The sequence below is a fragment of the Pleurodeles waltl genome, chromosome 2_2 (assembly GCF_031143425.1).
Source record: "Pleurodeles waltl isolate 20211129_DDA chromosome 2_2, aPleWal1.hap1.20221129, whole genome shotgun sequence".
NCBI lineage: Eukaryota > Metazoa > Chordata > Amphibia > Caudata > Salamandridae > Pleurodeles > Pleurodeles waltl.
In genome coordinates, this window is record NC_090439.1 from 575,518,009 (window position 1) to 575,535,463 (window position 17,455).

The window sequence follows — 17,455 nt, forward strand, 5'->3', positions numbered from 1 at the left end:
AAATGCTTCTTGCCCTCACTATAGCTTCCCGATCCTTGGATCTTAACACTTTGGTCAGGGAACTCTTTGCCTCTTGGCACCTCTTGTCAAACCACTTGCTACTGATGGAAGGGAGGAGTTACTTCGATTCATAACAGTTTTGGTAAACAACTCCTTAAGGGCCACAAAAAGGTCCGCATGAGAGGACATAAATTCCAGGGGAGTTAAAAAAAGATGATCATCAAAAAGCTGATGTTTGGAAACTAAGGCGCACAAGTTTTGTCCCATAGCTTATTAGACTTCTGGAACGAGTCCTATCTCACAGCTCGCCTATTACTAGATAGCTTCAGGGGTCTATGAGCTTTAGAAACAGAAAAAGTTGGTGCCCCTGACAAAAGAGAACTGTCATATACAATTTGGAGAGGCGCATGATCACTGGTATGCCGTGGACCCACCTTCACATCTATTATGGAATGGCAAACCCTTAAATCTAAAATGACATAATCCAAAATACTGCTATATGATCCCCTAAAAAAAAGTTGGTATAGCGGCGGTGTCAGCTAAAAAACGACCATTGCCAACTAAGACCATAAGTTATAATAAGATCTATCTGCAGCACTCTACTACAAACACTGGATGTCACTGGCTGAATTGAAAGAGGGGGGAAATTCCACACTTCTTCTTCAAGCTGCGTGGCCTCAATAAAAGTAGGGGCATTGAAATCGCCCGCAATAATAATACGATATTTAGGGCGATAATCTAGAATTAGGTTATACAGGATATCAGTGGTGGTAGACCGATGGTTGGAAAGGCCTAGTCGGTTGTAGATATTAATACATAGGACTTGGTTACTGGAATTGGGCAATATTGCTAGTGCCATAATATCAGGGGAATCTACAAAAATCTCCTTTACTTCTTCCACCTCAGTCGTCTTGACCCATGTGCACTATCCCCCTATTGCCCTGCCCATAGGAGACTGCGTGGCATTTTTAATATAAGAACAAAACCCTTGCCTATACACACTTTCTCGCCCACGCTTCCTGGAACATGCAGATACAGAAAGTTTCTACATAAGCCCCCCAATCAGAGTCGACTAATTTACTCTAAATACCAGCCACGTTCCAAGACAAAAAGTTCCCTGTTGAGTGTACAGTACGACAAATGGGTTCACTAGTTGAAGCAACAGGGAAGTAGGTGTTAACGTGCTCAGTATGCAGTACAAAATTGGAATTCTCAGGACAAACAATTTGGGGATCCCGTTGAGTATAAGCTCCTAAACTTGGCAGGAATCTATAATATAGTGGGGGCTGTGAGCCAGATCTAATGCTAGAATTACAAGAACTAGAAGGACATAGTCAGACAACATCTGAGGTAGCACCCTGTAGTTCAGGATCACGCGCAATAATATGATCGGAGGCGGGACCCATATGAAACTCACATACAATAGTACGTTTAAGAACGGAACCCATATCAGTCGCAACAACTGAGCAAGATGTTGGGCCAGTAAGAGTGAGATGGCCTATGGCATTATTTGATGCCGACATAATCATGTTTGAAGAAGAAGGCATCCTCATGCTTCCAAACGCAGGGCAGCTGGCACTGAAGAATATGTCAGAATCCTTCCTCGTGTGGTTGCGTGCTTCCATCTGCAATAGGCCTGTGACCAAATGGGGACTAGAAAGATTAAGTTTAATAGTATCCCACCTGCCAGATCGGACACTGGATACAATGTCAGGATGAATAATTGAGCCACAGCCTCTGACATGATGGATCCAATGTGAGACCTTGTTAGTTAAGGAAAATTCATCTTCCCGCAAATGTGCTGAAAGCGGAGGGACATTGCACATATAAATGCAGTTTTCATTGGACATATATGCAGACTGGCCAGATGCTAATAGTGTCCTGGTTCCGATCAGAATTGGAAAGGGAAGGTATGGGTTTTACCAGGGGTGGCACAGCAGCTTTACTATAACTAAACCTTTGTTTGGGACCTTGAGCAGCCTCAAAGTTCAACAGTGGATCTACTGGCAACGGCACAGGAGCCTAGAGGTGGTTGCTCCGCAAAGGTGATGGCTTCAATACACTGGGAAAGGATAAGTCAGGCTTCTTAAGAAGCTTGAGTACTTCGAGCAGTAAATGCTTCAACTCTCCTACCTCACTTTTTAAGCTAAAAACCAATGCTGAAAGTTCATCTCGAGAAGAATCGCAATTAGAGGGCAAAGGAGCCAGTGGAATCTGTTGGACACTATCCAGATCTGACTGTTCCAATATGGAAAAACGATTTGAACAGGAGATCCCACGAATGATTGTGTTGGTGTCTGAGGTTTCCAGATTGGAATTGGGTGCAGAATATAAAACGGGATTGTCATTTTGGGAAGGGCTTTTGGCAACAAGTGCTTGGGGAGGATCACATAGGGTCTGGACATCAGTAGAGGCCTGGATCCCAGTGGTTAAGAACGGTATCAGAGTGCCTGATTTCAGCGTCTTCCGAACATTCCTGTCTTTTTTATTAAGAATCAACTCCACTTCTTATATTAGATTATCAATCTCTCTAGACACGCAATTAGTGTGAGGTTGCGTGGGGATATTAGGTTTTGAAATTTTTGATTTGGCAGGGACCGATTCAGGACTAGTTCTTGCCTTACGTTTCCCCATTCTGTGCAAGAATCTCTGCACCAATGTAAAGGTTATTTAAGAATAAAAAAAGTTCACACAACTGTGTAAAAAAAAAACAAATCGTACCTTGGGGCTCAGGGGGGTGCCCAGCCGGGCCCCCAATGGTCTCAGTCGGGAACGGGCAGGACTACTCCTGGCCCAGACTTTGTAGCACGCTGGACCACGTCTGCTTTCAAAAAAATACAGCAGGGCTCCTGGGAGGTAGATTAGTTTGAGCTCCACAAGCCTCGCAGTTAGAAATTCGAGATCTAATACTGGACCCCAAAACGAAAAACAAAGAGATATGGCCCAGCCCAGCCTCTTCCGGGCACTAGACGATCAAGTTTAAAGGGGCCTGGAGGTCCCGCCCCCGCAGCAGCACCGCCAAAGTCCTTCGCAGGGAATGATTCAATCATGCAAATCTATGAAAGATCAAATACTGGATAAAGGCAGGGTGCATTATATTACATGTGAGGGCATACCTACATGAGCACATATGCCCCTGCTAGGTCTTTGTTGATTCTCAGACATAGTAAGTGAACAGCGAAGCCATTTTAAGTACATGTGCTGGACACTGGTCATTACGAGTTCCCCAGCTACATGATGGCTTCAGCGACAATAGGGATGTTTGGTATCAAACATCTCCTATTAATAAACCCTCGGTGAATCCATTGATGGATTCATTAATACATGCACTGAGAGGGCATTTTAGAGGTGCCCCCTGAAAAACCTACTAACTCCAAGCGTGGGCACTCAGTGGTCAAGACCAGTACAGCCACCTTACACAGAGTTCTAGAACCCTGAGGTGACAGCCAATGCTCTTGAGGGCTCAGAACAAAAGCCTGCTCTGGGCATATGTGTGACCTACTCTCCCAGGCAGGATGGACATTCCAGGGCGGGGAGCTTCAAAGGCCTTGCCGCCTTTGAAATGCTACCCTGGCCTCTTCAAATGGTGGAGGGGGCTGAATCCCAGTTCCTGACCCACTTTTGGCAGCAGGACTGGTGGGAATATTAGGTAAACTAGGAGAAGTGCATACTTCATGCCAGTCCCCAGCCCCAGGGTGGCGGAGCTGAAGTGGATACTACTTTATAAATTCCTCCATCGTGCATGGAAAGGAATTAGGCCAGTAGGGTTAGGGCTATGCACTTCCCAAAGTAAGTGGTCATAGGAAGGGTGTAGTCACCCTAAAGATGAGTATCCCATTAGCTAGCACCTGGCACTCTCTGTAACACCCCTAAATTCAGTAATTAGATGTCATCCCTAAACCCTAGAATCAGTTGACCTAAGAAGAGCGGACAAAACAGAAGTCACCCAGCAGAGAAGACTGACGACACAACTGACTTGGCTCCAGCCCTACCTGCCTGCCTGCAGCCTTCAAAGAACCTGCACGCAAAAGAAGACTGCCCTGCAGCCCAGCGAACTCCAAAGCCTTGGGAAGACTGCCTGCCTTCAATAAAGACCAAGAACTCAACTGTACAGCGGACCTGTCCAGAACAAACCCTCTTTAAAGAAGAAGTCTGGCTGAGGAACCGCAAAACCACGGTCTGGAACCACCTCTGCACCTTACGTCCCCAGCCTGAGCAAGTGGCCCACCAGTCCAGTGAAGGTTCCCCAGCACTTCTGACCAAGAGTCCACTGAGGACTGACCCCTGCCGGAGCCCACAGTGATGCCTGCAGCCTAACTCAGAGGACACCCCCCCGACTGGCACCTGCCTAGTAAGCTGTTTCCAATGCCAAAAAAACACCTCTGCACCCGGAACCCCTGGACCTTGTGAATCTGGACTGTCAGTGTCCCTACGAACCCTGGCACTTCCGCTTACCAGGGCAGCTGTGAACTGACCTCTCCCGGCGAAAGCCTGCAGCTGGTTTCTCAAGGTGATCTTCTCTCTTGAATAACATTAGGAGCCCGACTCTGTGTTGGCACTCTGTCACCATCTGCTCATGGCCGCTGAGGGTGTAAGTTTGTTGGTGCCTTGTGGCCCATCTTGTACTTACCTGAACTCCAGGAGATCGGCCGCTGACCCCGCTTTACTCACCTGTAAGCAGCACTTCAGCAGATACCCCCTGTCTCCATTGGATAGCATTGGCGCCCAATGCAGTGTTGGTATTCTGCACCCAGCCACCCCTGTGCTGCTGAGGGTGTAAGTTTGGTGCTGCATTGTGGTAACCCCCACCCCAGTGCTTACCTCAACCCCCAGAGACCAACCTGGCACTGCTTGTACATAACAGAGCAGCACATCTACATCCCCCCACCCCCGGTCTCCATTGATTAACACCAGGTACAGACTCAAGACTTTGACCTCTGCACCCAGTGCTGCTGTGACTGCACTCTTGGTACCAATATGAACCTTGCCCGGTGCTGGTCTAAAACTTGAAGACTGGGGTTGTAAGTCATGTACTTACCTGTGAAACTGCTTTCTTGCTTTCCTTCCATAGGTTAACACTGAAGACTGATATATTGCACTACATTGCACTAAGTGTTAATTTTTGAAACAGAAAAGTATTTTTAATATAAAAACTGCTTACCTTATAATGAAGTTCTTTGATTCAAGGCATATATATATATAAAAGCAACTGTTATTTTTCTAAATTGGTCTTGGATATATTCTTTGAGTGTGTGTCTCTCATTTATTGCCTCTGCGAGTACAACAATTACTCAACACGACTAAGCATAACTGCTCGCCCACGCTGACAAAAAAAGAGCTCTAGACCTATCTCTGCAAACTTTTGGTGATCCACTGGAATCTCTGCACACTGTAGTTCCTTTAGTGCACTTTATAGAGAGCCAGAATTCTACAAAGACATATAAATAAGTATTATGATTTATACATTTCTTTTTTTTGTGAACCACAGAGCAGTATTAAGGATTAGACATTCATAAAGCCACTGGAAATCTTGTTGAAGTCGGTACTTTCAGATCTTTTCTGGCCTGAGATGACATTTCTTGAGAAAAGTGTAAGAGGTCGTACAAGAAAATAAGGATGTCATGAAACCTAGTGGCTCTAGAATGAAGCGACAGTTGGTTTTAATTATTGGGTTCAGGTACAATGTAACTGAATATGCAGTTTTTAGTAAAAGTAAAACCTTCAGTAGCAACCTTCTGAGGAAAAACAGATGCACCCAACTTGTTAGAGAGGTTTTCAAGGATTTCATACATAATGTTCTTAAGTAGTCAACATTAACAGTCACATCACAATGTTGGAAGAAATACGGCAGAAGGGCCTCTCCTTCATGGAGAATAAAGAAAGAGAACTGTCCTATTCAATTCTCCTAAGGGTGGAGAAAGTATTTTACGTAACTGTGTTTCCTTGCTTTTCAGTTTTCTCATTATCTGAGTTTCACTGCTGATCCATAGCAACATATGTTTACCAATTAAAGTCTGTGCTTATCTTTTTGGTGTATTTTTTCGTTACCATTCTCTGAAGTATGACTCACACATCTGCAAGGAGGTGTAGGCAGCTACAGTAAATCCAGTTGTTTTAAGAAATAGTTAGACATTCTGTTTTCAGTATTTAATAGGTGTGAATTTCAGTGGTTTCTTTTTAAAGCTTTTTGAAATCGGTGCTTATCAGTGTTTATTCAGTTGTCTAAGCCCCCAAAAAGACAAACACAGTGTGGTAGACCTGATAGCCTTGGGGCAGTCTTTCCCCAACATTGTGTCTGCCCCCTCTGTTTTTCTGATCTAATTTTTGCTGGTTTTAGGACTCTGACCATTTTACAACTGCTGACCAGTGCTAAAGTGCTTGTGCACTCTACCCTAAACATAACATTGGCTCCTACCAAACTGGCATATTTAAGTTGCCTATCACATCCTAGTAAAGTGCATTATATGTGCCTAGGGTCTGTAAATTAAATGCTACTATTAAGCCTGCAGCACTGATTGTGCGACCCACATAGGTAGCCCTTTAATCATGTATCAGGTCTGCCATGGCAAGGCCTCTGTGTGCAGTTTTACAGCTACCCCAACTTGCCATTTAAAACCCTTTGCCAAGGCAGGACAAGTACTTTGAAGTTTTACATGTCCTGTTAAGTGAAAATCTCCCAAAGTCGTTTTTCACTATTGGGAAGTCATCTCCTTTCACAGGCCAGCATTGGAAATTCCTTAATATTCTTTTAAGCTGTAAATCATGAACAGAAAGTAGTATCTACCTCATGTTTCACATCTCTAGGATGGTAATGATAAATTCTCTTTACTGTTAAAGTCAGACACCTATTTTAGAAATGCCACTTTTAGGAATTAGCAAAAGCAAAAACAGATGTGCATAGGGTATACCCAGACGTGGGTCAGGTGCTCACTGCGCCACTGGATTCAAGCTAGCCTAGCTGATGAAGGGTGGTACCCTGAAACCAGTTCTAGGATACTTGTTTCCAGTCCAGGGAGGACCTGGTTTGGCAGTTTGGGCTGGACTGTTCCCATGAGGAACAGGGTCAAGACTGATTTGCATATTGCTGGGTCCAAACTGGGGTGGCATGGTGAGCAAACAAATGATGGATTAAACCCACATCTTTGTGACTGGGGGTGAATGTTTGCATTGTTCAGCATTCCCTCCATCATCTGTTCTTTTTGCATTTGTCGTCCCAAGTGGGAAGGGTATACCCAGATGTGGATCCCATGCTCACTGCGCCACTGGATTCAAGCTAGCCTAGCTGATGAAGGGTGATACCCTGAAACTGGTCCTAGGATGCCTGTTTCTGGTCCAGGGAGGACCTGGCTTGGCAGTTTGGGCTGGGTTGTTCCCATGAGGAACAGGGTCAAGACTGATTTGCATATGGCTGGGTCCAAACTGGGGTGGTGTGGTGAGCAAAAAAATGATGGATTAAACCCAGATCTTTGTGACTGGGGGTGAAATGTTTGCATTGTTCAGCATTCCGTCCATCATCTGTTTTTTTTTTTACTTTTAGAAAGTATGCATTTCTCTGCTCTTACTGCTCCATTTGCCCTAAAGTCTGTCTCCAATCCACGTCTGGTCAGTGCTGGTTGACAGCTCCCCTCGAACATTCCACCCAGACAGCCATAAACAAAGGACACTCAACTGAATCTGCATTTATCTGCTTACTGATAGGTCTTCCTGGGCAGGAAGGGTGGAGGGGCTCACAATTGCACTTCAAAGGGTAGTCACCAGTATTGGCCAACCAGAGCAGTGAGCCAAATACTCAAACTGCACCTCCCCCTTGTCCCAAATATTACATTATGTCGTGCTCCCAAACCAGGCACCCACTGCTCCCAGAGTGCAACCAATAATGGTCCAATATTTGTGCAATTCCCTTCAGAGGGTAGGGGCCTGATCCCACAAAAGACTGATATCCCCCACAGATAGCCTGGCAGGCAGGACTGGGTTGAAAGGGAACTGGTGCACTTCAAAAGCAGTCTTTTAAGTCTCCCCCACTTCAAAGGAACATTTGGGTATACGTGCTGGGTCTGTGTCCCCATGAAATCAGACACTTCTGGACCTAGAACTGAACCTATTTCAGAAGGACTGCTGCGCTGCTTAGAGGACTAAACTGGACTGCTTTCCTGGAAGGACTGCTGTTCTGCTTGTTGCCCTGCTGCCTGTTGTTCTCGGACCCTGCTGGAAGGCCTTCCCACCAGAGTGATCGCCAAAGGCTTGCTGGCTTGTCCCCTGTTCTTCTGCAGTTTAAGGGACATCAAAGACTGCCTACAACTCTCCTGGTGCTGCTGGACTCTGTCTTCTGTGAGTCTCACCCTTGCTTGACGTGCCCCCTCCAAGCTCTGGGCCGCAAAATTAGGTTCTGCAGATAAGTTCTGCAAAAAGCAATGCATCGTCCCGAGTGCAGCAGACAAACCGCCACATCACATCCCCAATGACAATGTGCCTGCCCGACGACAGGGGATTACATTCTGCTTAACTCACAGATGGCTTTCTGCACGGCCCGACGATACATCACATTCACCTTAACAGAGCCCGCTGATGACGCAGTGACCCAACTGTGTGAAAAATATCGACACATCGTGCCCTCAGCGTCACTGCATCGCTCCACCCAAGGTACTGTTTTAGCGGGCTCTGCATGGGTTATGTAGCCGGTCTGCCCTCCGTTGCAGGCAGCCTGGACTTTGGATTTGCTCCAGTCCCTCCCGATCTCAAGTAACCTTTTGACTGCTAGTGACTTCTAAACACTGTCTTTACCTTTAATCTTTACAATTTCACATTTCGACTTCCACTGGATATATTTTTGTCATTTTATCTTGTTTTACTGAGATAAATATTCTCTATTGTTCTACACTGGTGTGGAGTCTTTTTGTGGTGTTTTCACTGTGATACTGTATGAGTTATTGTACAAATACTTTACACACTGCCATATGAGTTAAGCCTGCCTGTTCTGAGTCAAGCTACCAGAGGGTGAGCACAGGATAACTTGGCTTGAGTTGTGACTTAACCTGATCAGGACTGTGTTCCTTACTTGGACAGGGGACACACCTTCAACTAGAGAACCAATTTCTAACATTAGTAATCAGTGTTGAGAACAGGACTCGGTGTTTGTGCAGTGCCACACAATAGCTACATATATATACTACCCATCCACTTTCAAAGACCTTTTCGAAATTTTTCTACAACTTCTCCTGCTTTATATTTTTTATATATCCTTTACATCACATCTCTGGCTGGTTCTTCAAGTGGAGCCATGGAGTTTGTTTCTGAGTGTTTATAAAACATTTTTTTTCCAGTGACTGTTATAATGCACATATTTAATTTAAAGGAGAAGTAGTGCAGGGTATGGAGTGTTTCCCCGTTAGCAGTGTGCTCAATGGACATATGTTACACTGTTTCAAGCACAGAAAGTCTGTGTATTGAACTGACTGACATGCATTTCATTACCCTTTCTCACATCTAATTACTTCTATAGGAGTGCTGTAGTTGAGTGTTTAATAAACTAGTTCCTGAGCACAGTTGGGGGTCATTCCCCTACTCTTCACAAAATATTATGGCATTTTAGGGCTGATTAACCCTGCTAATAGCAAAGTACTTTGCGAATCCTTTCAAATGTTACAGTGGATTAATTTGTAGCCCTGCAGGCAAGGCATCTCAAACTTAATGCTTTAAGCATGCTTGCCACTGCTTTTCTGCACTCTTTGTCAGACTACACTAAGGCGGTGCTGCTGTAGTATGGGCATTCATAGCTGCCTAATGACCCCTTGCTAAATGTCTTACTTTAAATTAGCCCTCACCTTTTAATAGATATCACATTGTATTCTGAGAATTTAACATTTGCTGTTAACGTTGCAACTACGGGATCAAATGCCCCATCAGTACAGTGTAGCTGGACAAGAAGCCAGGATTAGCTCACAGTATCACATACAACAAGACACCTTGCAGCTATGCTTTTCTTTTATTATGGAAAGTCCTGTGCTATGTTTTCATCACTATCCCATGTGGATGGTGACAGCACTCTTTTCACAGTTACCCGTCTCTACACCTTGCATTTAATGTTTATAGTTGGGGTGTTTGGCAGGTCACCTGCTATCAATATTGACTTGCTAGAAAAGGAGGCTGATGTATCAAAAGGTTTTACCCATTCTGTGGGTAAACAGTACATATTGGCCAAGACTCTTATAAGTCAGCCATTTCACCAAACAGTGAATGAATTAAACATTGATCATACAGTGTTTTAATATTTCCAGATTCTCTACAGTTTTTAAAATAATTGGATCAGATCTAAACATGCTTCTAAGCCCCGCACCTTTAAACCCTAGTACATAGAACTGAAGGAAACAAAAGTAAGAAGAAACAATATTTTAGTGAGGTCCATAAAAAATAAACACCAAAGCAGAAAAATATTAGACCAGTCTTTCTTGCTAACTGTATAACGAAGTTACACTAATTATGCCCCTTCAGGAATAAAAAACAAGGACACATTTTCTCTCACTTTCCTGTTTTTGAATGGCATTTTTATTTTGTGATTGTGCACGTATATGTGTGTTTACACTTAAGAGGGCTGTTTCCCTTTAGGTGAGGTTTTACCAGTTATGTTAAACAGGATAGCTTAGAAATAGCTCAAACTTAAAATGTATACTTTCTATTTTGGAGAACTGTACAATCGGAATAAAATGTGTATGAGAGAATGGTATAAATCTGCCTGGTGTACAAAATTTGAGGTGGGCATGTGACTAATTAATATGAATACTTTAATAACTTTCTTCAAAAATACTCTCATCTTTCAGTTCCTCTCAATGTTTCAACTCCAAACTAGGTACTTACCGGTTTGCAAGGCATTTGCAGCGCCAACACCATCTACAGTTGTAATACTTTGAAGTGTGCCTAGATTGTAAACCACTCCAAGTATATGCAGCTCCCCTGTTTGATGTGGATAGAGCTTTAATCTTGCCTGCGGAAAAATGTGACACTTATGTTTTTCACAATTGCATTGGAGTTCATTATACATTTACAAACATATAACTCTATACCTGCATAACATAATGGAGTAAGTGTATTTATGTAAAACACTAATATGCAAGTTATAAAAAGTTATCTTAAACCTGCATGGCACACTTATTGAATATATGTGAGATGCCTCAAAGGTTATAATTTATACCAGTGGTTCACAATTTTATGACTTCTGTGGACCCCCACCTTATCATTACTGGAACCTAGGGACCACAAATGAATCATTATTGGAATCCAGGGACCCTCCACTGAGTCATTATTACAAGCCGGGGAACCCAGCCTAAACTCTTGATCTGAAACGCAAAACAATACTCAAATAATACAGAAACAAGCATTCATTAAACACATACACAAGTAACATATGTTATTTAGCTGCAAACAAATATATAAAAAAAATAAGTTTAATAGGAAGGTTGGAGCTTTTCTAAATTCAGTTGAAGCCACACATTGTCCATACTACATTCTGTTTGATGGATGGACCTGTACTGCTCCCACTAATCAATCTGAGGATACTAATTTAATTTTAAGCCCTCAATTTCAAATTCCTTGACATTTACAGTGCATTTAAACATTTTGAACTGTACAGTTAGCCACTTTACTTTATTAATCTGATAATATTAGTTAATTTTCCAAGCAGTCATGGACCCCCTGAGGAGGCTTCGCGGATCCCCAGGGGTCTCCGACCCCAGGTTGGGAACCACTGATCTATACCATGTCATATGTTATCTCATTTCACAAATTCCAATCTTCATGATCTGCAAGAGACGGCTTTGATTTTAAGTTAAAAAAAAAAAATTGCCACCATTATTTAAAAAAGGAAGCTTCTGGGATATCCCAGAAGAGGCTACAGACCTATGAAATGAGGGTGTCATCGAACAGGTTGCAACTCTGCATATCCCAGCTCCTGCAAAGCTAGGAAAAGCTTTTTGCCTATTGCTTTGGGGATGAAACAACATTATAAACTAGCTATGGGATCCAAGTAAGATTGACTTACTGAGTGTTTCTCCAATCAGCATTAAGTCCCAAAGCTGAAATCCTCATATCCAAAAGCCTACCACTGAGGTCAAGGTAACTGAATATGTCTGTAGGTACAGAGAAAGGCCAGATCTCTTGGGAGACCTGTCAAAAGATACTCTTGGGTAAGGATAAGTTACTTACCTGTAAATCCTAGTTCTCCTCCAGGGGAATCCTCAAAGTCATAAGCACTAAATATTCCCGCCCACGTGCGGGGACCCCAGAGCATATATAAATACACATGTATATACCTTAAATGTATACGTAAGAGTAAAAACCGTGTAAAGAATTTGAGTACACATACATCATATACATGTGTAAGCAATCATGCAGTCTATGTTGATAAACAGGCTAAAAATGTCTCATTTTTGTTAAGTTTTTCTTTAATAAAACTCTTCAACTAGAGTTAACATCTTTCTGCAATCAAAGAAGAGAGCCTAGAAAGTATTAGCAATCTCATTTCGCGAGCAAAACTGCAGTGAAAATACAAATGCATTATTAGCCAATAGGATGCATCCCAATTAACATAGCAGAACCAAAAAACTTGCAATGTGCCTTTAAGGCCCTGAGAACCACCAGTATCCCACCATACCTCAGAGGTGAGAGTGAGGTGACAGTACGGCTACAGTTAGGTCAGTACTTTTTTTTGGTGATGAGAGGAGTAGGATAGAAGATTACTATGTCCGGGGAGGTGGGCTGGTTGCTTATGACTTTGTTGAGGATTCCCCTGGAAGCAAACTAGGATTTACAGGTAAGCAACTTCTCCTTCTCTTCCGGGGGATCCTCATCAATAGTCATAAGCACTGAATAGATTAGCAAGCCCATCCCACATCCCTACGGATGAAGAGGAAGAAGCACAATCAGTTTACTTGTTCTAAATAAATACATTTCTTAAAGAAGCCTGACCCACTTGAGAGTCTATCTTAGCATCTGAATTTAGACAGCAATGCTTTGTAAAAGTCTGTACCGATCTCCATGTTGCAGCTTTGCAGATTTCGGAGATGAGCACATTCGTCAGAAGGGCTGTCTTGCCCCTTGCAAATACAATACATAAGACTATCCACCTGTAAATAGTTTGCTTTGAGGCAGCTATGCCCGTTCTCATGTGGCCATAGTTTATAAATAATTGATAAGATTGTCTGATACCTTTAGTCTTATCAAGATAAAACTTTGCACTCTTTTTAGATCTAGGGAGTGCAAAGTTCTCTCTGCTGGCATGGATGGTTTGGGATAGAATGTTGGAAGAGAGATGGTCTGGCTAATATGAAAGTCAGACACTACTTTAGGTAGGAGCCCAGGATAGGTCCTCATAACCACCCTGTTATCATGAAATACTGTGTAGGGTTCTTTAGAAAAGAGAGCCTGAATTTCGCTGACTCTTCTGGCTGAAGTAATAGCAACAAGAAAAGCTGTCTTCCATGTAAGATGCTGCGAAGAGGCTTTGTGTATAGGCTCAGATGGTGGACTCATGAGTTTAGACAAGACCACCTTCAATTCCAGAGGGGAAGGTGTACAGACTGGTGGGCATACTTTTCTCAAACCCTCTAAAAAAACTTTAACCACTGGCATTGTAAAGAATGACGCCTGAGAGGGTGATTTTTGGTATGCAGTAATGGCTGACAGATGTACCTTAATTGATGAAAACTGCAACTCTGATTTCGCAAGGTGAAGGAGGTAGGGTGGAATAACCTCCTTGTGAGCCAGAATTGGATTGGAGCCATTCTGGATACACCAAATATAGAATCTTTTCCACTTGAATGAGTAAGACTGCTGTGCTGAAGGTCTTTTGGACTCCTTTAGAATGTTGGTGCATTCCTGTAAGAGTCCTAGATGGCCATACTGCAGGAATTCAGGAGCCATGCTGTCAAGCTCAACGGGGGAAGGTTGGGATGAAATACCTTCCCCTCTTATTTGTGGAGAAGATCCGGTCTGCACAGAAGCCTCCTGTGAGGCTTTTCTGATAGGTGGAGGAGATCCGTGTACCACCATTGACTGGGCCATTCCGGGGCATCCTAGTTTTGGCCATGTAGAATTTGATGATCACTATGGGAATTAGGGGAATGGGTGGAAAGGTGTAGAGAAATGCCTCTGACCCGGCTATCAACAGGGCACTCCCCTTTGTCCCTGGTCGGTAAAACCTGGATGCAAAGTTTCTGCGTTTTTTTGTTGTTTTCATCGGCAAACAGGTCTACCTGAGGATACCTCCATTGTTGAAAAATGTCTCTTACGACGTCGTCGTGAAGCACCCAGTAGGCGAGTCTGAGAAGTTTGGCTTGTGTGTTCTGGGCTCCTGGGAGGTGAACCACTGTGATCAACAACCTCCTCGCTAGCATCCAGTGCCAGTTAGTCTGTGACTCTCGAGATAGAGGGTGAGATTGAGTGCCCCCCTGTTTGTTCAGATAGTACATCGTGGTCATGTTGTCTGTTTGGACTAAGATGGAGTTGTCCTTGATGGATGGGTAAAAAGACTTGAGGGCTAGATGAACTGCCCTCAACTCCAGCAGGTTGATGTGGTATTGCTGCTCCTTGTCCGACCACAGTTCTTGGGCTTGGAAGGAGCCCATGTGAGCCCCCCTGCCCTCAAGCGATGCATCCGTTACAAGTGTTTGAGTAGGAATACTCTGATGAAACGGGACTCCTACTAACAGATGCTGTAGGTGAGTCCACTGTCATAGTGAGTTTTTTTGCCGCTGGTGAGAGAATTATTCTGGTGTCCCATTGTCTGCAAATTGGCTCCACTGATCCTCCAGGTACTTTTGGAGCGGTCTTGTGTGTAACCTGGCATTAGGAACAGTGAAAATGCAGGAGGCCATGGAACCTAGGAGTGATGCTATTTGCCTGGTCGTGGAGTGTGAAGGATGCTGTGACACTTCCACGCTATTGATAATAGTCTCTCCTACAAAGGATACACTTTTTCGAGGTTTGTATCCAGTGTTGCTCCTAAGTAGTAGAGCCTCTGGGCTGGAGCATGTGTAGACTTTTGTAGATTTACTTGAAGACCCAGAGTTTTGGAGGTATTCAAGCTGATTTTAAGAAGTTGCATTGTCTGAATGGAAGTGCTGCTTTTCAGTAGCCAATCGTCGAGATATGGTCACATAAAAACCTTTTTCTTCCTCAGGTGTGCTGCTACACATTTGGAAACGTGTGTGGGGCTGATTTTAGACCAAAGGGTAGTACCCTATTGGTAGTGATGGGATGCAACCATGAAGCGGAGGAATTTGCAGTGTTTCACTGCCACTGGGATGTGAAAATATGCATCCTGTAGATCTATGGAGCACATCCAGTACCCTTGATGGATCTGGGGGGAAGATCTGATGAAGGGCAAGCATTCTTTATTTTTTTTTAGGGTCGAGCCTGCGTTGCATGCGCTCGCGCATCGCAGCGAGACGCTTTAGTTATTAGAAAAGGGCTCGTAGCCCTGTCTACGTCACGTCAGTGTTTTTCATTGGTTCGTGGGCTTGCCTAGTAAAATCTGCTTGCTTTCATTAGTGGAAAGCATGCACACGTCATGCCTTTTCCGGTGGCTAGCCCTCCTCAAGCACAGCGACCAAGTACAGAAAACATGCGAGGCTCGCTGTTTTCTGTGAGATCGTGGACTACTTTTTCTCTATTTTCCTAGCGCGATTTCGCTTGGCAGAAGTCGAGCGCTTTACACAGTTAATTTCACTTTTTCGGGTTACGTACATAAAAGCACTTTTGCCGAGAGCTAAAAAGTCGGGATTAGGAGTTTACAACGCGATCAGCTCTAACATGAGCAAACGCAAGACACGTTGCATTGCAAATGCTTGTTTCAAATGTACTTGTTGAGATGTCTCAGATCTAAAATGGGTCTGAAGTCTGTGTTTGGGTCTTGTTTTGTACCATAAAATGGCGGATGTACACTCCTTTTCCTCTCTGCGAAGGTGGAACTTTTTCAATAGCCCTTTTATGTAGCAGAGTGAGAACCTCTTTTTGATGGAGAAATTGTTGATGACAAGCTGTTTTTGTTGGTTGTACTGGAGGAGGGGGGTGATTTGAAACGTAGAGAATACCTCTTTTCGACAATATTTAGAACCCATTTGTCTTTTGTTATAGAGTGCCACTTGCTTATATAGTTTGTAATGCTTCCCCCCACTGGAGTGGGCGACAGGATCAGGGGAAGAGATCCCTCATTGCTTCCCTGATGTTTTAGCTTCAGACTGATTTTGTCTGTTTATTCCTTGTTCCCATGTTTGTTTTCGGGACTGGTAGAAAGGTCGTCCTTGCCTTTGGGCCCAGTGAGGGGGTTTAACCCTCTGCTGGTATGGACGTCTATCGTAAGGTCTATATCTTATGCTGTATTCCTTGTGCTTTTCTAGACCCATGGCCTTGAGTGTGTCCAATTCAGACTTCATTTTGGCCAGTTCTCCGTCTGTGTGGGACCTAAATAGAGAATTCCCAGCGAATGGGAGACTCATGATGCGATGTTGTGCCTCTGGTTTGAGTCCTGTTAGGCGGAGCCAAGATGATCACCATGCACATATACCATGCGCATACCCATGTGCAGTTAGATTCGAGCCAACTGCAGCCGCACTGATTACTCGACTGGCTACTAGATCTCCTTCCTATAGGATTTCTTGGAAATCCTCTCTGTCTTCTCTAGGCAGTTTATCAACAAACCTATTGAGCGAATCCCAGTGAGATCGATCATATCTTCCTAAAAGTGCAGATGCACAAGATACCTTCATAAAGGAAGCAGAGGTACTACACATCTGGTATGGTCGTTCTAGGGTCATGTGTTTAAGGCATCGACGTCGTTAAAGTAGCTGTAGGTAAAGTTGTCCTTGTTGGTGGATGATTTGCCGCCGTTTATCGACATCATGGAGAACATGAACGGTCTTGTTTCGAGGTTGAAGTTTGTTTTGATGTTGACCGAATAGATGAATTGTCTCTCGATGACGAACGACGAGGCAGTGTGGTCGACGGAGACCGCTCATATCTTGACGGCGAATGTCTTGACGCCGAGTGTGACACCACCGGTGGTGTGTCTCTCGATATCGAACGTTGCCTCGTTACCGTCGGCGGAGAAACCGATCTTTGCCTTGATGTCGATTTGTGTGACGCTGTCGTCTCCGACGTTGATTGGTTCATCACCAATGGGTCATGGTGTGCCCTCAACTGAGTCCCAGCATGTGGGTGCTGGCTCGACGTCAAGCGGTGGTGTTTTGCTTCACTGCTGACAGCTGAACTACACACACTGAAACGAATCTCTGGAATGCAACACAGTCTAGGAAATGCATTTAATAAATCACTCTGCAAGGCTCGTAAAGGAGGGTCAGTACAATAGAAAGTGCACATTTAAAATGTGCACAACAATGTAATGAAAACATATACAAAGAATCGTCAATCTATAAACAGCAAATATATATGCAAAGATACAGATACA

At 43.8% G+C, this 17,455-nt stretch overlaps 1 protein-coding gene across 3 annotated transcripts in view; it reads right to left on the minus strand.

Annotated features, from left to right (window-relative positions):
- TRAPPC8 (trafficking protein particle complex subunit 8) overlaps positions 1 to 17,455 on the minus strand; it is a 1,010,076-nt gene that overhangs the window by 315,983 nt on the left and 676,638 nt on the right. For all 3 annotated transcript variants that reach the window (XM_069220084.1, XM_069220082.1, XM_069220083.1), the window contains one exon: positions 10,852 to 10,978. In XM_069220084.1, the coding sequence (XP_069076185.1) occupies positions 10,852 to 10,978 (127 nt within the window). The remainder of the gene's footprint in view (positions 1 to 10,851; positions 10,979 to 17,455) is intronic.